The sequence below is a fragment of the Cyrtonyx montezumae genome, unplaced genomic scaffold (assembly GCF_038088225.1).
Source record: "Cyrtonyx montezumae isolate F1298 unplaced genomic scaffold, pur_monq_1.0 scaffold_8, whole genome shotgun sequence".
Lineage (NCBI taxonomy): Eukaryota > Metazoa > Chordata > Aves > Galliformes > Odontophoridae > Cyrtonyx > Cyrtonyx montezumae.
In genome coordinates, this window is record NW_027072089.1 from 102551626 (window position 1) to 102579571 (window position 27946).

The 27946-nt window shown below is 37.4% G+C and overlaps 1 protein-coding gene across 1 annotated transcript in view; it reads left to right on the top strand.

The window, feature by feature from the left end:
• Window positions 1-27946, top strand: part of CPNE4 (copine 4) — a 211832-nt gene that overhangs the window by 166134 nt on the left and 17752 nt on the right. The window contains exons 9-12 of the mRNA XM_065752112.1: window positions 4992-5078; window positions 5667-5726; window positions 10043-10176; window positions 23092-23146. Coding sequence (XP_065608184.1) covers window positions 4992-5078; window positions 5667-5726; window positions 10043-10176; window positions 23092-23146 — 336 coding nt within the window. The remainder of the gene's footprint in view (window positions 1-4991; window positions 5079-5666; window positions 5727-10042; window positions 10177-23091; window positions 23147-27946) is intronic.

The following is a 27946-nucleotide window of genomic DNA, read 5'->3' on the forward strand; positions in this document are numbered from 1 at the left end:
ATTGTGAGATTTCTGAGATTTCTTGGGAATTTTTATTTGAGGCCAGGCATCATTTAGATAAATGTAAATCTAGCAGTGGAGCTTGCTAGTGGTTGAACCAGTAGTATGTGAAGAAAGAAGACAGGATGTCTTCTCTGAAAGACTGAACACTTGTTTTGATCAAGAGCAGTATGAGTAATTTATTAATGTCTTTCCTAAATGTGGCAAGTACTGGGTGAGATTCACAGGTATTGAATTATGACTCCTTTAGAGAAACATGGTTGCTTCTCAGTGACTGAAAACTGAATTCTGGAGAACCTGTTTGGCCTTTGATTCGTGGTACAGGTGAAATTAATTCATGCTGTTCCTGGTCATGAAAAACCTTTTCCATGAAGCAGTATAGTAGCTTGTTGTGTGGTTCTGTTTCATAAAAATTATCTTGTTGTCACAGACTATTGTATTCTGATAGCAAAACTATTTTCCTACTGACCAGCAATCACACAGGCACAAACATTCTGTCATTCCAAGTGTACATCTGAAATAAGCATTTATAAGTCTTCTGTTTAGCATCTCTTACTATTCCAAAATTGATCACTTACTCTTTCAGACTCCTAGCATGAGAAAACATAATAAGAACAACTTCATTGCTTTTTGTGACAGTATTTTTTAAGAGAAATACTTAGAGTTTATTGTATGCCTAGGTTTATTTCCAAATATATGTATTAATAGCTTTTTTTTAATATGTGTGTAGTGGCAGTTTTATAATATTAATTTGTCAAACATTGTAAAACAAGACAAGAAAAGCTTTATAAAAATTTAGAGGCTATTAAAGCTGTTCATAGCTGAAAGGAGAAATCGTCTATTAATGATAAAACCAGAGGGATTTGGGGAAAAAAAAGTTGCAGAAAAAGAAACCACCTGGATCCTCACGCAGTACAAGAGTTACATAAGTGAAAAATCTGTTCCAGTATTACAAAAAAGGGATGTATGTATGTATGCACGCACACAAAATGGTTTCTTCCGTTTGTCCAGATATCTGACTATGAGCCTACCATCAGGGCCTCTGCATCACACAGTTCCTCAGGCAACTGAGCACCAGTGGGACTTTTAAGCTTTTGGTAATCACTGGGGTGTCTGTTGACATCTGTGAACAATCCCATATCAAGATTTGTTGGATGGGCATGTTTGTCCAGGACTGTCTGCAACATGTTCCCAGTGACTGTAAATATACTTCCCATTTAAGAGAGAGAGAAAGGAAGACCTAGGGAACTACAGGCTGGTGAGCCTCAATGCTGAGCTAGGGAAGATTGTGGAACAGATCCTCCTCGAATCTATGTTAAGGCACATGCAAGTTGAGAAGGTAATCCATGATAGCCAGTATGGCTTCACCAAGCCATGTATTCACATGTCCACGAGTTTAATATGTGATGCCACCTCTGGAATGTGAGTGAGGCTGGGCCTTTGCTGAGGAAGCAATTAACACTCATGTTTTCACTCAGTTCCCCACCTGCAATTTTCCATAGGAAATCTCTGATATTGATTAAAAACAGATCTTCTCCCATGATAGTTATTCTGAGTCAGAAGGGGAAAAAATAAAATCATCCAGTCTTCTTGTGTAGACTGGCAATAGGAACAAATTCACATTTCAGGCAGAAGGAGTTGTAGTTTGCTTAGCAGTGACTTGTTTTACTTGAGTCATTGGCAGAAGATAATATAGGATATAATGCTGCCTACTACTTATTTATTTCTACTTTTATCTTTATTCTATTCTATTCTGTTCTATTCTGTTCTATTCTATTCTATTCTATTCTATTCTATTCTATTCTATTCTATTCTGTTCTGTTCTGTTCTGTTCTGTTCTGTTCTGTTCTGTTCTTGCCCTGTCCACTAGACTGTCTCCCTCGTCGTTTACAGGCTATGCAATCTGTTGCAAGAGCTGTACATGAAAAAAAGGGATAAATGAAAGAATTACCAGTGAGAGCAGAAAACATGCTAATGTTATCCAAAGCTCTCCTATAGTGCTCTAGTCCTTTCCTCATGGCCTACTTGATCTCCTGATGTGGAAACACAATGTACAAAAGAAAACAGCTGCTCTGTATCGTTATTTCTCTGGCCATAGGGTACATGATGCCCTCCGAACTTCTTCATTTCTCTGAATAGCTTGTGCAGTCCAAATTTTGCCTCTTAAAATGATTGCCTGCGTTTAGTCACCACTGCTTCCCTTGTGTGTGGCATGGGTGGTTGCATCATTGTCTCTTCTCTTCTGAGGATTTAGTAAGATAATGAATGAAGATGCTTGAGAAGATATCATCCTTAATCGTGGAGAGCAACATAACCCATTGAGAGGTCTGTGTCCTCATTACAGCACTGAGGGGATTAGGCACATCCACGTCTCCATATTATTAGTTTGCTGACTTTCATTGAGGAATAGATGGATGGAGTTTGTTTTACATTCAGAAATTCTTCACACAGTGGTTTAAGTGTCATGGTATCGAAAAGAACACCAAAGCAGTATAGTATAGGGTTTCATTACCAACATTTGAAACTGTACTTACATTAAATTAATGGGAGATATTTAATACCAGGTAGTTTTTTGTTTCAGATTCACTGTGATGTTTGACAGGAAAAGAGCTTGTATAGCCCAGAGCTGCCAGGCATTTGGAGGAAATGTTAAGTGACTTTCTGGAGATGAATCCAAATTTTACAATGTTTACCATTAGTGTCAGATTGCAGCCTCTTCCATTAGTTTCCATTCAGCTGAAAAGTTAATTTAAGAGACAAAAATGAATCAATTAAAAACAATGTCAGATGCCAAATCAATACGGGGAATGTAGGAACAGACTGAAAATTGATCGTGTCCTCACAGTACAAGCAAAAATATTTCAAAATTGTTTTGCATTTTTAATTACCTGCTTAGAGCTGTGTAATGAATTCCAGTCCTTTTGGACAAACTGGAGTTGCGATAAGGTCTGGATAGGGAATTTTCTTCAAATGATGCTTATCACATCTTCAACTTGAACTGTGGTAATGGCCAAGGTCAGAACCACATCTTGATGGTTTACTAGAGATAAGAGTTTCATGTAGAAACCTACCCATGAACTGGGGGGGGGGGGATTTCTCCATCCTCTCTCTTCTTCTTCCCTTCCTTTTGTTGTAGTACCATATCAAAAGATTTAGTGGTTGTGAATTATTTCTATTCTTCTGTTTCTCAAAAAAAACCCCAACATTTCTATGAATGTTCTTTCTGTCACCTTCCTAGCCACATCAGCCAGTGGCATGCTAGTGACTCACAGATGGAATATTTTAATACACTTCAGAACATAATGTTTATTAGGCTTAAGTAATCATTTTTCTGGACAGCATAACAGTTTATACAGGCTGGGCATTCTTTAAACACATACATTGAAAAGGATTTTAAAATGAAGGAAGTGTACCTTGGATATTAAAGGAAGAGCCATGAGGTCTCTCCAATGTACTTCAGCATGAAAGGGTGGAACACAAATCCTGACTCCTATTTATTCTCTTCATTCACTGTATTACAACTTCTTTATAACATAGAAGCACTGTTTCTTTGTAGGAATGCTTCCAGTAATTTTTGAGGTAAATGTGTACTAAACCATCTTGCCAGACAGCAATGTGTTAAGAGGTGGGCAGTGAATTTGCCTTCCTGTCAGATTGCTTTCCTAAATAATGAGCTTACTGCACTCTTGTGTTATGTTGCAATGAGACCTGTGTATCTGGAAAGATGGGCTTTTGTTTCTTGAGCCTGACTGCTTCTGAGTAGAGAAAAAATGTTTATGGAGGATTTCCCCTGAACATGTGGGCCTGTGTCTGTCTGTCTTCTCAGTTGGAAAATTCATTTCACAAGACAAATAATTGAGCTATAGGCTAACTAGGAAAGCAAGCAGATGTGCTTCCTGCAGTTGGACCCTTTTTTTTTGTCTTTTCACAATTTTCACTCTGTTACATCACTCCAGAAGAAAGGATGATAATATTCATCCTCCTGGGTGCAAAAAGTCTTGTATTGCTCCACAGCCATATGTTTTGCATTCCCTGTTTTTGACATTGAAGAGAAGCTCAAAATTTCAAATACTTCAGAGACCTCCAAATAATTGCTGTTAGGCAATGGTTTGAAGCTCAGTGGGGCTTTTCATAAGATAAAAGTGACTTTACGTGCTCATTTTGCTCAAGTAAAATATGAAGGTCTTCACTGTAGACAAAGTATTGTAACACTCAGATCTGTTTCACTTCCAAGCATGACAGGGAATTTTAGGTGGCAGAGCATCCTACTCCCCTTGGGAGTTTTACCCAGCATCTTGTTAGAGCTGTTTTCTCCCAACATAAAACATCTCCCTGAAAGACAATAGGCATGTTCTTAACCTTATTTAATAAAATTTTACAAATCTGGATTTAAAAATACCAATGCATACTTGTATAATTTCTCAACTGTTAAATCTTAATTAGCTACTTCTCCTTTTCATATTTTAGTGATTTTTCTTAACTTTTTGTTTTACCATCAGACTTAAAGAAGAGACTCTTATTCTCTTTCAAGAGTGAGTGATATGATCTGTGATCACAGTTTCTCTCACCTTGAGTTTAATAAACACCAGTGATAATGAGTAGGCAGTCTTGTATTTAAAATAATGCATCACACTGCTCCTTCAGGTACTTTCATTTGTATTAAGTTCCTTCTTTTTTTTCTTTACTTCAATAATCTCAAAAGATCCTCAGAGTTCCTCACATAATACCTGAACCTACTGGTGACACTGGAAAGTGACAACACACAAATGTGGGTATCTCTCTCAGTGCCATGCCCACATGCACACAGTGGAAGATAGACATTTGCTTTGGGATCTTTTCTGTTAATTCTCTAATTAATGTTTTTATTATTTTCCTCTGTGTGCACCATTTTGGACAGTTTTTAGTCAACTGTGGAAATCACGGTGCCATCTTTGTTAATTATTTTATGTCTATGCTAATTTTACTTCATGCAGTGACTTCTATTCTCACAGGTACAATGGGAATGCATTAACCCCAAGTACAAAGCAAAGAAGAAGAGTTACAAGAACTCAGGCATTGTCATCCTTAACCAGTGCAAGGTATTTGTGTTTTTGTTCATTTTCTGTTTCTTTTTAAAACTCTCAGCAATGTATTTTAATTGTGTTTGAAAATGTAGATGACAAACTGGAACTGTTCAGAGAATAGCAATAAAAACTGATCCATGAAAAAAATGTAAAGACAAGGACTAGAATCCTAAAAGTAAGCTAACTGTCCCCAGTGTTCCTCTTTAATTTCTCTTATCCTGTCCCTACTGGTCTGAGTTGGCAGTACTAAACTCTTAGGTCTATCAGCTTGCCAAATGAGTTTCTGCATATTACCCTTCTAATCCTTCCAGCAATCCTATCTCTGAATTGCCCTTGCTCCTCCTAAAGAAATAGCAAAATTCCCATTGACTTCCTACTTAGAAGAAGCAGAACCTGGTTCTGTTTTTTATAAATTTACCCTTCTGTATTTTCTGAATAATTTGGATATTTTTTCTCATATTTTTATTCATTTCTCCAACTCTCCCTTCACCTTATTTTCAGTTGGTCCATCCCCTCTTTCAATTTACTTTGTTCAGGCAGTTCTATGATTTGATGTTTTAGCAATGCACAGTTAATTTTAATATCTTTATTTCTTGTCCGCAGATCCACAAGATGCATTCTTTCTTAGATTATATAATGGGAGGCTGCCAAATACAGTTTACAGTAAGTGTTTTAATTCTCCAACTTGTTTTAAAGAAGGGGAATCCTCTTAGATACTGATTCATCACTTTCCCAAAGAAAAGATTCTTACATGCCGTTCCTTAGTAAATTATTGATGTCTTCTTGCAAAATGTATTATGCCCAGGAAATAAATCTTGTCTAATGTGTTAGGATTTTCTTGCACATACTGATGTACTATATGTTTTACATCAATGACAATTGTGTTACAAAAAATAAAGGTGAGAAGCTAAGCAAGCTTTCAACTTGAGCACAGCAGTATTTAAATAGATTTTTATATATATGTGACTGATAGTATTGCCTCTATTATATTTTGTATTATTTGTCTGAGTAATGAGTCTGCTATGTTTTTGCTGCACTAACTTTTAAATAAGGTACATCCTAGTTTATCTGAGAACTCGTCTGTTTCCTTGAGTGCACAGTGTATTGGCTTGCACTCAGTTTGCATGTTCTAAAGCATTTGAGTGTGCTTTGCTTTGGGTTACCTGAGGAAAGAGGACAAGGTCATTGAAATGAAACAAAACCATTGGTAATGCATAAGTTAAACAAACTGATCTGCAAGAATGGGCAGTGAGCACTTAAAGGAGATGAAAAATCCACTGTGCTGGGAGTCACAGAAATCCCTAAATTACTACTGACCTCAGTGGTGAGTCCACCAGCTACAGTATTGTGTAGATTCATCACTTTCAGTTTACGACCTACATAGAATCAAGGGAAGCTGTTGTGGATATCTCTGTGCCTGTATCTCTGTTTGTTCATAACCGAGTGGTTCTGCTTATTCACAAGCTGACTGCATGTTTTACTTCTTTGTGCCTCAGTTGCACCAGTACCCACGATGATAGCACGGACTGCTTGTGAACCTTGTTACTGTCTCCAGAAATATATCAGATCAGTTCTTGTGGGCATCGAAGCAAAAGGTGCAGCCTACAGGGAAGATATTCAGTGTTCTCTTGCTTTCTGCATACATCATATGGTCTCCTTTTTATATAAACCTACTTTGGTTAATTCAGACCACTGCAACAGAGCAGGTCTATTCCTTCCACCTTCTCAGATTTCCATTTCTTTTAATTGTAATGGTACATTGGATCTGGAATTGTTTACAACTGTCCTGGCACTTCTATTGTTGTTGACTTAATGACATTTCTAAGAAGTTCGTGCCAATTACAGGCAGTACAATGCAGCTGGGATGTAAAAGGGCACATGCTGGGGGAGGAAAATGGGGGTGCTAAGCATAGATTTTGAAACAAAAAACTGTAGTATGATGTACCTGTTAATTTAAGGCACTAATGAGGTCTTTGGTAACATCATGCTGTGTTTTTTTCAGGATTCTTTGTAGTAACATAGTTTGTCGTTAGAAAGAATGTCTCTGAAAAATGCAAATAAACGTTCCCTTCACTTTAAAACCATTTATTAAGAAGCCTTAGTCTGCAGAGATCAATAGTGCTGATTCCAGGCTGTTACTTCTAAGCAGTGTTTATTGCAACACACCATATCTCCTATCAGACAGTATTCCCTGCTGCAGAAGAAATGTTCAGAAGCTGACAGTGCAAATGGGTCTGTAGTCAGAAGACATTTTAATCACTTTAGGAAATATAGCAGAAAGGATGTGTAACATGCATAAAGGGAACTGTAATAGAAAGATATATTGGAAAGATTCTCTCTTAGACAGGTCGTGGTATCAGATTGGCTGAGTCCTTGCTGACAGATCTAGCAAGAGATCCTGGCTGTGTAGGATGTTTTCAGTGCATTGAAAATCACCCTTTTAACAAGGTTGTGGAAAAGAAGTGCTAAGACTTTTTACTATGTTGTGTTTGCATTTAGATATGGGATGATAGCTGGTACGTTTGAACCAATGTATTTAAAAATACACCAATAAAAATCAAATATATGCATTGTAAGAAAGATTCCTGCTTTGCTGACCACAAGATTAACTCATTTGTGGTATAAGCCTAGCTACTGTGATATGCTGACTTACAAATTATTTTCCTAAATATTTGCACAAGATCTTGGTACTGCCAGGTAATGCTAAAAAAGCAGAGATCCATATAGTTATTCTGGAATCATAGCAAGTAATCGTGGTCATCTTTCTTAAAAATCTTTCCATAGAGAATCGAGCAGAGGTTTGGATCAAAATCAAGAATACTGCATCAAAGTTTGAACATTCATAAAGGCATCATTGTAGGAAATTAGGGTTCTTTTTTTTCCTTATCAGCAACTCTCTACAAAAGCTATTTTTAAATAAGCTTGTTCTGGAGAGTTTTTTTCTTCGTTGAACTCTACCCACTGTTTTTTTGTTGTTGTTGTTTTGTTTTTTTTCCAAGCTCATGAAATGCAGTGCTTATTCCTACACTGTGCTTTTGTTTGCAGTTAAAGAGTATTTAGCTTTGGCTAACAGCAATGAAGGAAAGCTTGCCCAGTTCTGTCTGGTGTGTTGCTCCAGCCTCATTAATATCACTTTGATGGTTATCAGTGAAAACATGTACTGTTAACAGTTCTACAGGAGTGACCTTTGTTTCTCTGGCATATAGTGTATTTTTTGGATTGTCTGTAATTAGGACAAAAATGTAAGTTAAGATAATATCTGATTTATATTTTTGAGAAAAACTCATATTGTTATTGAACACCATTTGAACACCATGGCTAAGATTTAAAAAGGAAAAATAGCTATCCCAGAGCATATACATGCTGTTATCATGGATTTACCATCGGTTTCTCAAGTGTTTCTTGGTCATTTCTGACACTTACGGAACAGATAGTTAGGTGCATGCAGGCAGGTTAAAACCTGAGGGGGTTTCTCTTAATTTATTCAAGTTAAAAATCAAGCTGTTATTTTGGGAAAAAGGTTCCATGTGGAAAACTACCAGGCTCCACTGCTTTAGTGTGTGAGCAATGAATAGGGAAGATGAGGTGAAAGATTACTTTATTTGCAAGCAAGATCAAGCTCTCATCTCCTGACTGTGAGGCATAGGAAGATTTCCAATCTACCCAGAAGCCTCTGAGAAATATTTATATTCAGCCAAGAGTTAGAGGTGGAAAATCAGAAAAGCCATATGGGATGATGCAGTATGATTTTTCTCTTAGCTTCTCACAAAAACAACAAAATGAGTTTCAGGACTGAGCCTCTTTTTAAGGGCGAATGAAATTTTTATGTTTCATTTTCATTTTATAGCCAAGTAAAATAGTCCTGCCTGTGCCAAGCAGACTTCAGCTGGGGAAGGTGCACATTTGCAGAGGCGAGCTAGGACTTTCAAAGTTCTTTTTGCAGCCCTCAGTAAGGTCCTCCCACATCAACTGCACAGTAAAACTGCAAATTGAACTCAGTGCATTTGTAGCTATCGAAGATGCAGGTACAGCATGTTTTTTGGAGGAAGAGGTCACTGAACAAAATTTTAAGGAAGTTTGTATATTGGTTTGTTCCCTCGAGGAGACTCTACAGTTTTCTTGCTGCTCCTCTTCAGAAATCCTAGAGAGCGGCATCAGAAATTCAGGAAAGGGTTTCCCAGTAAATGCTGACCACATCACAGAAAAATATATGAGAGTGTATCTTCGGTGAGAAGCATAAAGACCATTTTAAAGGGGAGAAATTAATTTTTAAAAGATACTTTAATATTTGTTTTTGCACTGAATGCTTCCCACAACCTCCAGTAAGCATTTTCAACACAAAACTCTGTGCAGGACTAACGCTTTATTTTTGCCCTGCACCTCACCTTTAAGCTCACCATTACCTAAGAAATTTACATGGTTAATTATTTAATCAGAAAGATTAAAATAAAGTAATAAAAATACACTACACAGAGAGTATTTACTACATACATAAGACTACCGCTATAGACAAAAGAAGTTTTAAAATTTATATAAGAAATGTCCCTGAAAGGAATTAGGAACTTTAACGTATGGTTTTACTAGGATTTGTAACTCGAGAGAGATATTTTTGCTGTGCAGTATTTATGTCCTGAACATTACCTGAGCTGGAAGAATTTAATTAAATTTGAAAAGCTAGAGGTAGTTTGATTCATTTTTATTAGAACATAATTCTCCACACAGAATAATTATGCAGCTCATTTTTTCCTAATTATATCATTTTAGTTTTATGAACTCTTATTTTATAAGCTGACATATTCTTTTATAAGTATTTATCGATACTATCCTAATTCAGATTTGATGAAGTATACTGTTAAATGACCTTATCTTTAAAGTTACTGTCTCTGCAGAAAACTGTTTCTGGTGAAGATACATGGTCGGTGTGGGTATCCTCACGCCCAGAACAGCACCACAGCACATTGTCTTTTCTTCTGTTCCAGGTAGCTATAGATTTCACTGCATCAAATGGTGATCCTAGGAACAGCTGCTCACTGCACTACATCCACCCCTATCAACCCAATGAGTACTTGAAAGCTTTGGTAGCTGTTGGGGAGATTTGTCAAGACTATGACAGGTAAATAACCACTTTTGATAACAAAGTTGTCTTTAGACAGTGTTCTCACAGTGGGAAATCAATGACTGCCTGCTGCCAGCTGCAGCAGCTTCGTGTTTAGTCACTTAAGAGAAATGACTACATGGCAGAAAGATTAGTGTGTCTTACCACACTGTTGAGTGTGACAGTGGGTTTTGCTTTGCTTCATCATCATAAAAGGTCTGGACTCTTTGACTCTTACATGTGCTAAGTTTCAGGTTTGTATTCACATGCCAAAATTACATGATTGAGTGGATTTTTCATTAGAATTAAACTTGAAGCCTGTTTTTCAGATGCTGACAGCATCCTTTCTGATAGACATCAAAGTAGACTTCTGTCCCTTCTATAGGAAAGAGTTACCAAGATTACATATTTGGAACTGAATTCTTAGGCTGCTTAGTAGTCATGTCTGTTCTTAGAATTCAATGTGTGGTCTTTCTCATTTTTCTCTTAGCCTGCTGAATATTGCAATCTTTTCCAAAATAAATATTAAAAGATACTGATAATATATGCACACAACATGGTGTTAAATAAATAAACAAATTAAACAAAATAAACTGGGCCAAACATGCTTTGATTACATCATGTACTTCTGTTGCTTTTAAATAGGCTGCCTGTCTTTATCAAATTAATTGCTCATTATTAATCTAATTACCAAGCACATTTCCTTTAAACATTTTCTTGGTTGGTGATGCATAGTATCTTACACAATTATTATTTCTAATCTTTCCACACGTAATAGACATCCACCCCCCATTTTGCCATGTCTAAATGCCAGATCTCAAAGTAAAAACAGTGATGTTTCCAGTCAAATTTGATTATACTTCCTGTATAAATTGTGGAGTTACTTAATACTCTGGTTTGTATGTGATGTGCCACATGTGCTAATTATCCTGCTCAGTGCCACTGCCATTTGCATGGCAATGAAAAGCCTTCTCAAAGAACGTTTAAATTCCTGCCCTGATAGAACATCTGTAAGATTTGATGGTCAAACTTAGTCAACTGGTCTGAGAAAATAAATATTTTATTGTGAGCTGATTATTCCACAGTGACTATCCACTGATTTAATGATTACTAACAATAATCATATGGATTAATAAATTTCAATATCTGGAAAGGTGTTAAGAAATATAAGGAATGTTTCATATATATATATATATGTATATGTTTTTTGTCATGTAAGGTGAATTTGTTATGAAAATGAAATAGAGAAATGACACAGGCACTTCTGTATGAATATATTAATCCCAAATCAGGATTCTTCTTCTCCGTATAGCATATACCAATCAGTATGAAAAATACTGGCCCTTTTGAAAATGAAATCATCAGCTTTATTCAGTTCTATTGTGCTATAAAAAAATTCCTGTTGCTGATAATCAGCACATCTAAGATTGTATGAGCTATGGACTGAACAAAAGCCAGAATTTCTTGTCCCAGTGACATGTGTTTGACCTCTCTCAGGTTGCAACACTATACGTGTTTTCCTATGGACAGGTTAATTCAGTGTGGTCAGTGCTTTCCAATAACAATGCTAAGGGAGGACCTTTTCTTTAGACTCGTATTGAATCCAGTAAACTGAAAATGAAACCTTAATTTCTCTAAAGAGAAAGAATTAAGAGGAGCAAACCTTCACACAGAATAATCTACATCTTCTGCAGAAGAATTTGTTTTGTGTGTAGTTGCAGCCTTGAGATATGTGAGCATATGAAATGTTATCATAGAATCATAGAATGGTCTATTGAGGAAATCTTCATTTAAAGAATCGTTTAAAAAAAAGTTTCAAATTCAGTTGAAAAGCTGAAGTGTATCACAGATCTATACGTGCTCCAGTGAGCTCAGTTATGCTTCAAATTCAGAAGGAGGATTTATGTTAAGATCAGATAGGAGTGAGAACCATGAGCCCACAGTACCTAGAGTGCTTAAAGGAAGCGTGATCATCATTTGTGCTGGCACATCTTCAGTGGGGTTAAAATGTGAGCCTACAAAGGTGGCAGTGCTCTTACCTGAAGTTGTATGGTTTGTGCCTAGCAATCATTTCAGTCCAAACTATTGAAAATCCATTCAAACAAATTTTTCTCTATGTTTCTGTACGTATCATACTATTCCTATGGAGCTAATACTCCAAATTAGTGTCGCCTCACATTCCTTGGTACAATGGATTAATCCCTGCTCATCCAAAAACCCACTATCTGTGTGGCTCAGGGATTCCTGAAACAGTTAAATGAATAGTGTCATTCTGCATAGCCAGACGTGAAAGACTAACATTCATTCTTTCATCAGCAACATTCAGAGAATGAGAAAAAGGTTTTGATTATTTACCAGATTGTAGAAGTGCTGCAGTCATGTAGAAATAGGCCAATCTGATAATGGAAAGGGAAATGGAAAAGATGTTAACTTCCACAAAAGACTTAATTCTTTTCACATGGTAGAATTGTTTCAGGCTAGAACAACATTTGCTATAAGACAGAAGATAAAGTTTGTACGTGATGTAATCAGTGGCTTAGCAATAGCAAAAATGGATCATAAAGGAAGATCATTAGTTTTAAGGAGCTAGGCTCTAAAATATAGTTTGAAATACTGGAAAGGGGAAAATGCATTAAAAACTTATTATTGAAGCTGTTGTATAAAGTAAGCAGACAGCTCTGTGGAGAAGAATTTATTTTAAGATAAATTTTTCATGAATGTCTAAAGAGGACCTAATAAAGCAATAAATGAGGAATATACATATCCATTTAAACATTTTCACAAGCATTCCTTCTATAAAAAATTGTATCAGTGATACAATTTTGCCTTGAAATTGAGCAGATCTACTCAGTCTTTTTTGTAGCATAAGGGAAACAGATGAAAGTGATAAAAAATCACTGGGCACTGATGTGATACCCAAAATAATTGCTTCTGTATTATTCCATATTTGTCCTTTACATAAGTGATTTTAGCACTAAGTTCTCTAAATCAGAAGTCAAATGATGTGTTTTCTCACTACTGGCAGTATCATCCCAGCCAGGATATGAAAAATCGCTTTACTTGACCAGAACCGAATCATAGAACCATAGAATCATAGGGGTTGGAAGGGACCTCAAGAGATCATTGAGTCCAACCCCCCCTGCCAAAGCAGGTTCCCTACACCAGATCACACAGGTAGGCGTCCAGGTGGGTCTTGAATATCTCCTGAGAAGGAGATTCCACAACCCCCCTGGGCAGCTGTGCCAGTGCTCCGTCACCCATGTGCACGTGTTCCCTCTACATGTTTTGAGCAATGAGTTTGCAAGTGTCTGTAAGGCAGGTGAAGTTACAGCTAGCACCTTATGCATATTATGCACCTTATGATTGGCTTAGGGGTTCTCTTATAAACCTTTACCAACTCTGTACAATAATTTTGGCCAGCTCTTTATTTTGGAGCCCAGGGGAGACCTCTTCAAGAGAATGCAACTCTTGGAGCATAGAATTGCTGTCTTTGAAAGATCCTAACAGGGAATCTCTTTTGTAAGCACATAGAGCTGTATATCTAGATACACACTCACACATACATATGTACATGTAGAGCTATTCCCATGTGAAGATAAATATATTGATACGTATAAGTTAGCACTTCACCATGCAGTAAAAAAAATCATGTAATTTTTTGCTGTTTATAGGTCCCTCTGTGCAGATCAAAGCCATAAGTCATGGTAACAACAGTGCATATGGCTTATTAAGATTGCTGGCCCTTTGATTTTGGTGATTTGTTTTGCCAGTGTTGGAATACAACCAGCCAGCCATAAGTGTAGCTCATCCTTCATTCTGGAGTGATAGCAGTCTCTGGCAAGGGAAAATGGAATAAGGCTGAAAAGAGTTTGTTTGTGAGGGTAAATGGTGTTACATGCACAGGGTGCTAAAGACTGAAATAGTTCCTCAGTGATGTTACATTCTTACAGACATTAATGATGGTACCATGAGTGAAGCTCACAACAGGACTTGCATACCTGGTCCTCAGTCTGAAATCAGATTTCTGCATTTAGTAGCTTTCCTTTCTCTTCTGCTTATTAAGAATCTCATTATATAACATTAAATATTTAACTTTATATTAAAACCTTTGCCTTATTCAGCAAGACACTAGAGTTTATTATCTAGTCCCATCAAATTCAGCCCAACTGAATAAGACATTGAAATAATATGTAAAATAGAGGTGGCACTAAGATGGAGCTAGGAGTTTTACTGAATTTGAACTTTCCTGTAAATTGTTCACCCCACACCCAAATGTTAAACTGCTCTGTATCTCCTATATACAGAGATTATCTGTGTGATTAATTTTTACACTCTGTTTTATGTTTCTACATTCATTCACATATTGGTTTAATAAAATTCACACACCAGCATAAGAGTTGGCTATTGTGTGGTCAAATCAACTGAAAAGGACAGAAGCTACACGTATTTTTTCAAGTACTTTAAGCACTTATTGCCTTGGGTATTTCCCATTCTGATCTACATATTCAGCTTGTAATTTCATGTGTTTGTAAAGTGATACCATAAAATCATTTATTCATATTTTATTTTATTCATATTCAAAACCTATTTCAAAAACAAGTTCTTTTGTCTTAAAGATGCTGCTGCTTTTTATTTGATTCATTTTTTAATTTTTTTTTTTCATTTGTTTGTTTGTTTGCTTGTTTTTCCAACAGCCCTTGAAGCACATGGAAATTAAATTGTACCTATTTTTTAACACTAGTGTCTTTTTTTCATTTAGGCAGATGAACTCTAAATACTCAAGCAACTGGCATCCACATTAAGACTGTATATTAACAAAATACTTGTGTAGAACACACTTGTCTAGCAACCTCCCCAAAGGCCTCTAATGAACAGAGACTACATTTTTTTCCTGCAAAGTGCAGAAATAATTTATATGTAGAATATCTATAAAATATTTAGGTGAAAATTAAAATTCTGGGCCATATTCCACCCAAGATAGTGAAGTCCTGAAGTCATCTGATTTTGACAATCAATGAATTAATTTGCAATCAAGGAATTGCAGCAGTAGCCAATGGCATTCAAAACTTACTGGCTGTTTTTTTCTTCTTCAGTATTTTAGAGCTAAGTGAGTGCCTTCATTCTGATTGAAAGTTGTGTTCAAAAGCGTCCCGTCATACCATAAAGTGCACCTGAAGATTAAGAAAGAAAAATATGAAAGGAAAAAGAGTTCACGGTCCAAGACAAACCTTTCAGTGAAGGTGTAAAAATGAAAAAAAAAAAATAAGAGCAGTCAGACGAAGTCAGATGAAAGGTCCATCTATCCAAGAAACACATTTCCTAAGGTAGGCATCTGTGGGCAGTTAGGGAGGAAGAGGAGGACAGAGTATATGTGATGCACTACATGCTATGAAAGTTCCCAAATTCAAAGGTCAGTATGTACTTAAATACTGCGTTCTGAATTGAGGCTTTAAGTAGGAAGAAGAATTTCTGGAGCCTAAACCTTGCAGTCTGTTCTTTAATCAGAGCCTTGTTCCCAAGAGTTAGTTGCCAGGTCATGTGTCCTGAAGCTGTTTCTGGGTTTGTTGATGAAGACTGAGTTAGCTTGGCTGAGGGGATATGAATTAAATACCTTAGTGTAACTTGGACAGAGATAAGGAGAAAAGCAAAAATTTGCTTTCATTGAGATGGTAATAAAATGGTAGTTTATTAAAATTAAGGCAAAATATTGATGCCTAGAATAACTAGCACTATACGCAATGTTGAATTTTAATGAAATCCCTGTGTAGAGTCATAGATGTTTAAATTTCATCTAACCATGCAGATCAATAGATAAAAATATGGTTAATTACTTACCATATCTCTTCATCACTTCAATTACAGAAACAACTTTTCTGAAGGCTGTTAAGCAAAAAAGCTGATTAGCATATCTAAACAAGTTTAAAAACCATGGCGGAAAAGACATGAATCTTTTTATTTATTGTTTTGACAGGATTGAATTTGCGTACAAAACAAAGGAAAAACAGAGAGATGGTAACATATAGGAAAAACCATAACCAAGTACATGCATACACATATTTAGCATTTGCCTCTGTACCTCTGTAGTATTTGCTGACTCGTATTTGCCAATGGTTGCCAAAGAATATTTTCTGCAGTCACCAGTTCTTAACACAAGGACTAGTACAGGAGATTTAGTACAGCACAGTTGTGTTGGGAAGAGAATTTCATAATGGTTTAATTTGTATATAGACAAACTTACACACACACATATATATATACAGCTGCCCTTTATCTGGTCAGGTACTGTCAATTTTTACAGCTCTCATTTTTCCTCTTCTGCCTGGCACTGAGTGTGTGTGCCTATTTATCAGTCCTGAACAGTTCCTTCCTAGTCTCTTAGCAGAACTTCTTCCCATGCTTTTCCTTCACCTTGCTGCATGTTGTCAGCTGGTGGATACATCAAAACTACATCAGAATCCTTCTGCGGGGCTCATTGCAGCCTTTACTGTCTTTTCAGCTTGAAGTCTTCTCTGAGTAGGAGCACTGTTCCATGCAGTAGTTGATACAGGTTTGACTGTGTGGACTGGTACCACTGCGATTTCTCTTTCACCATTTCTTTCTGAAGAGAATGACTTGGAGTACCAAACCCTACAAGGTATATCAGAAATAGGAGACCATGTATTGCTGTGGAAACTAGCTATTTGTATAAAAAATGCTCATAGGTATAAACAAGCATATGTAAAGAGGCTACATTTTGTGCCATTTCTTGCTGATGCCACATGCAGCAACTGTTTAGCATCTGGTACATCTCCAGTCAACACAGCCATTTCCTCAATTTCGGAAGCATAAATTTCCTCCCTGTATTGTTAAGGATGTAATTATTCTTGTCATCCACTCCATTGTATTAGCAAGTAGCAGAGCAGACAATTATTCCCATTTGAAAACCAGTCAGACCATAAATGAACAGCATACTCTAAATCTCCTGCAACTTTACTCCATTACAGAAACTGGACACCTTTTGTCATCAGTCTCTTTCACTTGACGTTTTGCTGAAACTTGTTTTGATAATGTTCTTCATTTTTACTGGATGTTGTTTTGATAATATTCTTCATTTTTACTGGATGTTGTTTTGATTTTGGTAAAATTACATCAACTGCTCATTTGGTCACATTAAATCACAGTGTAATCTCTATAATGGTTTTATCTGCTTATCCTAGAAAGCTCATTTGTATCTCAAGAGCATTTTATGAGAAATTTCTCTACCGACTCCTCCCTGCATGCTATGCCAACACAGACTTGTATTCCTTTCTTCCCAGCACACCCCTTATAGATATTTTCTGATAGGTCGCTTAATGCAGTACACTCTGAAAGGTGTGCTTGTGTTTCCAGGAGGAAAGGTCCCCATGCTGTTTCATTTGAGGTTCTTCCTGTTACACTGTAGGATTCAGCCTGCTGCCTACAATGTTGTCTTAAAGTCATATCAAGTTTTCAACTTCCAGAATTACAGTCTGTGTGAGGATGACCTTGTTAGTCATGGTACAGTTTCCGTATATGTTCCCACAGGCAGTTTGCTATGGAGTTAAGGTTTTGGAAGCTACCAGGTCATACTTGTAACCCCCTAAGATTCATAGGGCTTTCTGGAAACTTTCAGAAATTAAAAGTAACTCAATGCAGCCTCTTGCAGCATCCCCTTCCCTATTTTATTCCTGATCATGAACATTTCCTTTTCAAGATACTTTTCACTGAACTGGGTCATGTAATCAGGTCATTGCAATTTATTTGTCATCTAGCAGGGAAGCTTGACATTTTGGTCTCTTCTTTCCTGATATGCCATTTTATTAGGCTATTCTAACAGGTGATCTATCTCATTGTCATTTCATTTAGCTTAACTTACTCCTCTCTCAAGCTGCAATGACTTCTTTTTCTTTGAGTATTTACCTTTCCCCAGTATAGGAATTCCTGAGTTCACTTGCTATTTTTACCCTGCAGAGCTTCTTTTACTGTTCTTTTAAAGCTAACAAGGGAATGTTTAAATCTGTTTTACTTTGTCTTATCTTTGTTAGTTATTTCATGAGTTGATGCCTTTCATTGGTTAGCTTCAGGGAATTTGTATTCCCCTGCTTCATTAATTATTTCCCTCACAAGTGAGACAGGCACTGCTTTCACATTCTTGAAACCCAATTACTTGCCAGTATCTGTTTTTCTGGATTCAGCAGATTCCTGCTCCCCTAAGGTGACTAAAAGCTATAATTAAGGGTAGCAAATGAATTTTAATGTCAGGATTTTTGCACAAGGTTGTGTAGCATCTCTGTGATAGACCAAACAATGTGGATATTGCAGTGGCTTGCTATTGATTTGTGTGCTCCCAGCTCTCTTTCCTTAACAAGATGTATGATAATAGTTAATTCCTGCCCCTGCTTTACAAGTCACTGCGCAGTATGGACTGGATGCCAGGCCTTGCTACATACAGCATAGGTTTCAACCTGGCCAGAACCAGTGACATGGCTGCACAGAATCAAGCACAACCCCACTGTGGATATATTTTGACAGCGTAGCAGTCCCTTGGAGAACACAGTTTCTAGGGAGGAAATCAGTGCAGCTGAAGTCCTGCAGACATTCTGGCTCTGGCAGAGCAGGGCAAGCTGGACCCCAGCCAGTTCTGTTGCAACTTGTCCTGCAGTAGTGCAGGTGACTGCACAAGACTGCTCATGAAGTGGATGGGCTCCTGTCCCTTCTTAAAGAAATTGTTGGGTTTTTTTGCCTTATGCGATCATACAGATCGTGTCCTTTATTTACAAAGCTCTGCTTGCAAAGCAGGAACTGAAAATGTTTAAATATTTCAAATGATTTCCGTATTTTCTTTGGAATTCCTGCTAATCCCTGGAAGCTGTCATGATTCAGAGTCTACTGGCATCAAACCCTCCTAAGTACTGAATAATACACTCAGTAACATGATTCATTCATATGCTTTAGAAAAGAAACAATTCATCTCATTTTCTTACAGTTCATTCCTTGAACATGAAAGATTACAATTTTAATTGAGTTTAGAGATGGCTCTATTTTGTTTGTGGCATTTCTGTTTATTCCTTTTTCCTTATCCTCCCCTCTCTCATTTCTTCCCCTTTCCTTCCCCTGTCATACCCCCTCCTCACATGCACACTTTTGTTAATTAGATATGGAACATACACAAACCTATGGTTTTGGAAATTTAAAATATTTGATTTTATCACAGGAAAAGTATATAGGGAGGATAAGTTTTATGGTTTATTCTTTTAAGACTGGAAATGGAAATAAAAGACACATTAATTGGTTTTGCTCTGCTCTACATAGTGCTTAAAAAATATCTTCCTGGTAATTCTGATCTAATCCAAAACCAAAATTACAAGTGTCAGCTGTATACCCAGAGACCCTAATCAAATCTGTTCCTTGCAAAAATTTCAAAGAGCTTTAAATTTAAGATTCTTGGCCACTTTAAACCAAAAAATGATTTTTTTAGCGTGTCGCTGTTTTATTTCTCGTGTTTCTTTTTTTTTCTTTCTTTCCTTTTTTCTTTTTTTCTTTTTTTTTGGCCTCTCTGGGCAACCCATTTCAGTGTCTCACCACCCTCACAGTAAAGAATTTATTCCTAAAGTCTAGCCTAAATCTACCTTCTTCTAATTTAAAGACATTTCCCCTCATCCTGTAGCTACACACCCATACAAATAGTCCCTCCCCAGCTTTTGTGTAGGCCCCCTTTAGGTACTGAAGACTGCTATAAGGTCTCCTCGGAGCACAATACTTGCTGTATTAACTTCAAGAGCATAAAGCTAAGCACATGTATAACTATAGACCAAAGGGCATCCATGAATACCAATAAGACGATTCCCAAGCTACTGTTGCTAGCTAGAAGTTCATTTTTCAGAATAAATAAATGGCATATATAAAGACTTAGGGCATTTCTCCCCCTACATTTACTCTATTTAATTAACAGATCAGATTCCCAGCAACACTGATGAACACCCAGCTCTTATTTCCAACATCACCTGGGCCAGCACCTTAGGAGGAAGTTGCAAAAGACTCTCTAATGTCTGATTTTAAAATAATATTGTCTAGTGAAAGAATTCAGCTGAATTCTTCTCCTTGTTACTAGGAAAAGCAAATCCTCATAATAAAGCTGAACTCTAGATATGATACTGTAGGTCAGAGAGCACCTGTGGTTAATGAGACACGATTTTTCAAATGTTCATTATTTTATCTCATTTTTGAAAGAGAGTTCTTACCTTCCAGTAACACTAAGCTTCCTGGTGAAGCAGAAGAAGATATCATTATCTGTATCACTTACTGATTTACAAAACCTTACTATCTCCTTTGTTATTTTCTTCTCCTGTGTGTGCAGTACAGCTCACTGAGATCTCTCTCCTGTGTGCCCCTATTAAGGTATTGATTTGTCATTGTGCCTCCTCTGGTTCACCTAGATAGCTTGAAGGATAAGTGACTGAAGCTGTACGTTATTCCAGAAGGATAACGCATGGTATTATCAGAAGTCATTATATGCTGTACATTATGTTATACTTAAGGTGTTACTTAGGGACTTCAAGTGGTTACATTTCTGTTTGGAAGGCTGAAGTCTTTTAGCCCTAACAATTCTTTCTACGTGCATTAATTTATATTTAACAATATGAGCAGTGAATGTGAACTCTATCCCTGATTTTACCTTCAGGCTATAATCTAGATTTGCTCAATGTTTGGTGTCTTTTTGACAGGGAAATGCATCAGAAATCATGTACATCTGTGTCTGCATGACTAGTCATAGCCCTTACATAACCAGGTATACTTTTTGCATCTTCATGTCAAGTACTTAAGCTTTTTGAAAAGTGTGCCAACCAGGAGAACCCAGGCTGAGGGAGGTACTGCTCAGCACTCTCTCTGCATTGCTGCAGAACTGAAAAGATGGAGCTGCCAATACAAGAGTCCCTACGCTTTTTTACTCTCAAGACACATTACAGTAGAAATATAAGAGTTTAGGCATCTCCCAGCTGGGTAATTGCTACCAGTATAGCTTTCTGGATTGCTGTACTGAACATGGACACACATTCTAAGTAAAACTCTTCTTAGTCTTCAATTTGCTCTCACTGAAAATCAATTAAATTGCAGCTCCACAGGGTTTGATTCTCTAACCCAACCATGGCTTAGTAAATGATGTAAAAACAAGGGTTTTTTTTGTCCCCTCAGACTCTTTTCTAATGCCCTCTTATTTCTTGCCCTCTAAGTGCAAGGCTGAATTCCCATCTGTATCTATTTATAAGGGCTTCCCTGCTTCCGGGAGTGCTTAATCAAAGAGAAAGCTATCAGCAGGTGGTTAGCATCAAATGTCAGCAGCTTCTTTGTTTCTGACATCTCTTGGAAAAAGATGTTTCATTACTATGCAAATGATGTTAGTCCTCCTTTCCAAGATCCATTATCACACATTGTAACATATGGTACACAGGACTGCGCTCCCAGGATTTATGTGGCAACTAAATTTCTTAGCAGAACAACAATTGTGAGAGCTAAGCCATCAGATGGCAATAATTACTGTTTCTTATTTCTCAGTGATCTGGTGAATATTTCCCCATCTCAGGGTGGCAGCTAATAACTCTTTGTGGGGGTGGGGGGTGGTGTTATTTCTCCTTCCTTTTAAACCCTCCCATTTATCCTTTGCTTGTATCAGAAATGTCACAGTGCTCCTCACAGGCTACGCCAGATGAAATAGCTTTGCAGCTTTAATGATGTTGCTCCCTGTCATATGCCTGGGATGTGTGTTACTCACGTGATACTTGGTGTGGCAGTGTCTTGAACTACACAAAGTCAGTTGAACCTGCTGCCTCTTCCTGGGAATTTTGGAAAGTGCAAATTATATTTGGAAAGTGCCAAGAATGGTGATAGAAATTCAACTATTCCAAGGGCCCTGAAACCCTTTATGTAGAATCAGATAAACTTAAGAGAGATTTGATTCATCAGAGCAATGGAGTATAGTTCCATGGTTTCAGTGGGGCTTCAGGATGTGTTTGGAGTTAAGCATATGTTTGGGTGGATTGTTAACTTCAAGTGTGTGATGGAGTGCTTTGCTGACTCAGGGACGAGACATTCCTTACAGCTTGTTGTTTTCCACATTGCCATCTGGGAAGGGGAAATTTGACAGGACGTGGGCTGTGTGAGACATTACTGTGTTTCTGAAAGGGTATTAACAGCCCTGAAGCTTCCAGGTCCTCTGAATCAGGATTTTTGTCTCTACAGATATGTTTGGAGTGGAACAACTTCAGCATAGTGTTTGAAAGCATATTCACCATGCCACAGCGTTTGTTAGGTTACCAGTTAGTAGATCCAAATTAAAATAATTTCATGGTTTAGGGATACTACTAGTGATACACATGATACAGGTGGAAAGCCTTACAGAACCATCAGATTTCTGGGGGTGAATTTTTGATATTTTAGGAAGTGTGTTTCACACATAGACAACTGTAAGAATTTGCATTTGCAAACACTTTTAATTACAGAGTCAGTTCTTCACTAAACTCATTTTCTGAGCTGGGGGAGCATGTCCACATTTATATGAAATCATTCTGCTTTCACAGGCTGTCACACAGCTCACTCTCGTACTGCAGCCAGATAGTGCAAAAGAAGAGGTAATATGGACCTACAATTGCACTTGCAGGAGAAGTGCAAGGTGTCTCAATTCCTTGGTATTCTCCAAGTGCTTTTAACTTCCAAGAATACTAGATGTTCACCTGAAAAATGTCCAATATCATTTCTCCATCTGGTCAACATAAGCCCTCTTTCTCTAATAGCTTACCATTTTGCCATGTAACACTCTTGACCTAAAAGGATTTTCAGTGCTGCTTTGCATTTTTGATGAATGCTTACAGGGGAGTAAATGTTTATTGTTGCAAAATGCATTTCTTTGTGAGAACTCTTCCTTTCTTTGTTCTTTTCCAGTGACAAAATGTTCCCAGCCTTTGGATTTGGAGCAAGGATACCCCCAGAATACAAAGTAGGTGAACATGAGAAATTTCTCATTTCCTTTATTTACAGGGCATAAAATAAGGGAGAAGGGGGAGAAGTGCAGGTTGAGAGCTGGGGGGAAGCAGTTCCTGCTGTGTGTTGTCTTTCATGTGGTTTTCTCATCCAGTAATACCTCACTGAAACCAGAAATCAAAATTAAACTTCAAGGAGGTATATTATACCCCAAATATTTAATGATATTAGCAAAACTTTGTTAATGATTGTTAGACTACTAAGAGGACTGAATGTTTGTACAGCACTCAACAAGCATATTTTGAAGCTTTGTGAGCCTTGCTTTGATAGAACCTATTTTTGTAAGATGGAATTTAATGAGTGGCCTAGTGCCTATACTTTGTTGTTTAGAGTCTGAGCATCTTCCTGAAAAAACGGACCAGAAATGTTTTGCTCTGTAGCAAATTTCTGTTTTCTATTGGACATCTTTAATACCAAGAAGAGAAGAGCACATTCATGCTAAAAAGAAGTTGTATTTTTAAACAAAGCAGAACAAAACAAAATGAGAGTGATCTAGAGGGACAGTGCAACTAATCGTGGGCAGCATAAATACGTAGCTTGGTGGAGTGAAAAAAGTGGAGTTAGAGTAGGATCATCCAACAGAAAAAGGCTTAAATAGGAATAGGCAGAAGTTCAAATCCTACGTTGCACATGCAGAGGTAGAATAGGCAGAATAGTGGTTATGCAACTCAGATACTACTGCCAAAAAAAGCAGAACTAAACTTGCGATGATGCAGACTTCATCCAATATTTCCAAATCTCAAACTCTGAGTTGTTTCTTTCAGCCGTAGCTGCACCAAGGAGGTGAACACCAGCTGAGTGGGAAGGAATCTTTGCGGAGACAGATTTAGTGTTATAAAGCATGAATCAGCGGAAGGAAAAAAAATGTACATGTGTCCTCATAGCTTGTAGATCTGATATGTGCATGAAATTCTGTAGTAATGAACAGCAAATTTGATAGGTGTCTTGCAAATGGGTCTCTAAGGTTTGTCAGCATATGTTTAGATAGCATTAGCTTCTAATGCAAAAACTGCTGTTGTGGAAAAGTGGACTCTGCCTGACAAAGTGTTTTGCTGTGCCATGATCCTGAATAGTAACCCCACTGTTAGTGGTTTCCAAAAATCAGAGATAGCAGACAGTTTCTAGAACTTTGATACAGATTCAAATGTGGTATATGCACAGAGAACATCTTTATCTGTTGCATATTTGTTCCAAACTGCAGCAGGTGATAGCCATCAGTGCCATACAAGGAGAGGGTGTGTTTTGGAAAATAAGAATGTTTAGCAGCTTCTTCCATCAGACACATTAGTAAAACACAAGGTCTACTTCTCAAATGTCCATCGATTTGCCAGAAATATTTGGCACTTTTTTATTTCTAGCTGAGATTGTATGGCAGTGCTCATTGAATGAGCTTATCTATACATCATAACAAGATTGCCCTCTTGGGCTCGCTCTTGAGCATTCCTGATAATGCCATGTGCTATCGTGATTGTCCTAAACAAAGGTACTAACCTGGTGGTGTGAAAGAGGCTGAATGTTCCATGAGCTGTGAGGTGACCACCATTGCATGGGAGAGTGCTTGCCATTCTTTCAGCTCCTGAAAGCCATACTTGCCTGAAGGACTGCTTGAAGAGCAATATTTCTCTTCCAGTTGAAGTATTTTAATGGTTTGTTGGTGGTAGCTGTGGAGTAAAATTCACGGCTTCTTTCTTAACAGTAAACAGATTGTGACAATGACATGTTAGGTCATATGAGCATAATGGCAACATGCTCATTTTTTAGACTCAAGGAACACTTCACTTGTGAGAGCATTTTGAGTGCCAGATGAAAGACACATGTCTGGCTAGAAAGTGATTTCAGAGGTACTTTGTCACCAAATATTCCCACAACCTCCATTACCAACTGATCTAATGCTTGGACAGAACTAGTATTGGGATACTCTTCTTGGTACATACTCTTAAGAAAGTGAGAGACTTGGAAAACTTAGTTGTCCAAATCCACGTACAAGGGTCTTGTTTGATAACATGATCTATCCTGACAAAGTCTGTGTATTACTGCCTTTTAGAGCAGGAAATTGAACAAAACAAGATCTCCATATTTTGCAGAGATTACAAAGCATAGTGGTAAACTTATGACAGAACTCCTTGGTTATGAATTACTTGTGTGAGTGAACAAGTCCAAAAGTATTGGAGATACAAGTGAGGGTCAGAATAACGTCTTTAGTCTCCATCATGGAAAACTGTCACAGAAAATGACAAAGAAAAGATGTTCCATCATCAACTTCCTAAATTAATGAAACTTTCAAGAAAAGAAGAACCACACTGCAGGGGAACTAGGCCTTCTGTGCAACAGATGGGGACAAGTAATTAACTGGGTGTCTATCATGGGCACATCCAACTGGAACTGGATTAGGAATTAGCAGTCCTTTGTGCTGCTGTTCCCTCCCTCCTTGTAACACTCTGCATAGTCCATCCAAATATCTGCATTCTTACATAAACAGTAACCCTTAAACTTCTAGATTCCCTGCTTGGCTTTGGCTGCACTTCTAAATTGAAAGATATGCCTTCTGAGAGAGTGAGGAGTCCACCTCCAAACTATGTAATAATAAATCAAGACCAATAATCCTGAAAATCTGTCAGTTACTTAGTCTACACTGGTATCATAAATTTAATTCAAAGCCAACAATGATTAGTGTTTTACATGGAATATAGCCAAGATGCATAGGAAAGAGTGAAGAAAGTGATAAAATTAGAAGTAAGAAAGAAGAAATACGAGCGCTCACACTTCGTTCGCTGCAACTTCTTTTCCTGCAAAAATATGGTAATACTAAAGACATCATGGTAGCAGCATGGATATCAGACTCTTCAAATATTCTTTTGGTACTTTTGGTCAAAATTATTATAAGTCATGCACATTTTTATTAAAGGACAGCATTGTCAGAACAGTGATAAATCACATCTTCAAATCTAGATTGAATCATTATCAGAAAGTCTAAATTTCGTCCCCATTATGTGGCTAAATCAGCTTTTCATTTTAATTTAGAGTGCCTACTCATGAGCCTCCAGTCTTAATTAGATAATCTAACCTGCATATTGCACATTGGTCTCTGCACACCAGCAGCTGCTATCTTTTATTTCTTCCAGTAGATGACAAGTTGCTAGGCCTGTGGAAGAAGTGACTCCCCCTGCCACGAGTTTCTAAGTAACCATGAGAGCCTCCATACAGCAGTAAAAGAACTGTAAAACAAAGCAGCTTCCATAGAACTCTAAATGAAAGCTGACCAATCTATGCATGGCAATAACACTGTGATGGAAGGCCAGAGAAAGGCAGCCTGATAAAAACAGTCTCCAAAGTGGATTTAGAGGATTCAGACCTAATTTACATCATGCTCAGTTACAAGCAGTAGGAAAATGGGGACTGTAACTCACTATTCAGCATAAACTAAAGGTAATGAGTACTCTGTGACATTTAGGACCAGCTGAAGGCCACCACTTTCAGAGTGGGCTTAAGCTCTACATTTATTTGCCAAGATTTCTTGGATGCACTAGATCTCATGAGAAACAGGTGTCCATTTTGTGATGTCATGTCAAAGCAGTGTCTCAGTTTCTTACTCTCTTGGGCTGTGGCCATTAGCTTGGGAGGGATGCTGGAGGGCAGCATCCACCTGTTCATCTCATGTGAGATTCCAGCTCCTCACATCCTTTTATATATTAAAGAAAGTGAAGTGTTTACTATGACAAGCATTATTCTCCATAGAAAAATACACTTCTCTTTACATTACCACTTCAGAACAGTGACAGCATCCACCTTTGCAGGCTTCTCGTCAATCTCCTCAGGGTGAACTGCTTTAAAAGCATATTTTATATATACTTTCTTCCAGCTCCAAATGAAACACATCAACTGTTAGTAGAAAAAACAGCAGTGTCTTAGTGGTATAAGGAATCTGTGGTAGAGAAGGAAGCAAGACATGCTATATAGAATATTCCTTATCGGTCTAGAGATATTTTACATAGTATTCAGCAATATGATATTTATTCCCTAAAATCTGACAATTACATTGGCCTACTCCTTGACCTAAGTAAACCTTTAAGAGCAATATTCCCCACCTGAGTTTCTAACACTTAAAAGTTGCAGAACATGAAGGCTATTCCACAGCGTTGTCTTTAACTTATCATTTTTATTTCTGAGAAATTTGATGTAAACTGAAGAGGTGGCTGATAATATGGACATGGACAGTGCTGCAAAAGGTCACAGTGAAGAGGAGGAAAGCAAGATGAATGACACATGCTAACTTCTTAGCAGGCAGAACTCAAAGCAGCTGAGAAACCGTTCATAGTCACAAAACTTAGAGTTGAAATGTAGTATGTGTATATTAGAACTTTGTAGATCCCATGACAAGTGTATTGTCAATAATGATTGTCAATATCAATCCTAAAAGGTTATTAGGTGAATAACCAATAAACAACTTAGTGTTTGTTTTAAGACACATCTGCTTACTTTTGCACTTTTAATGGAAGTTCCATTCACTGTTTATACTGGGAAGATTCACCAGAAAGAACCTCACTACAGTTACAGAAACACTACAGCCCCTGTGTTACCCTAACCAGCTTCGTTTAGTTTGCTGCATGGGAAAAGTATTTGAAAAGTGCTATGTGTTCTTTGTGGGCTCCATGTTTTCCAGGAGACCAAGGACAAAAGTAAAAACTTAAAATAAAAAAAAATATATAAGATAGATTAATATAAAGATGTGTAGCAGACCAACGGAAAGAGAATTTGT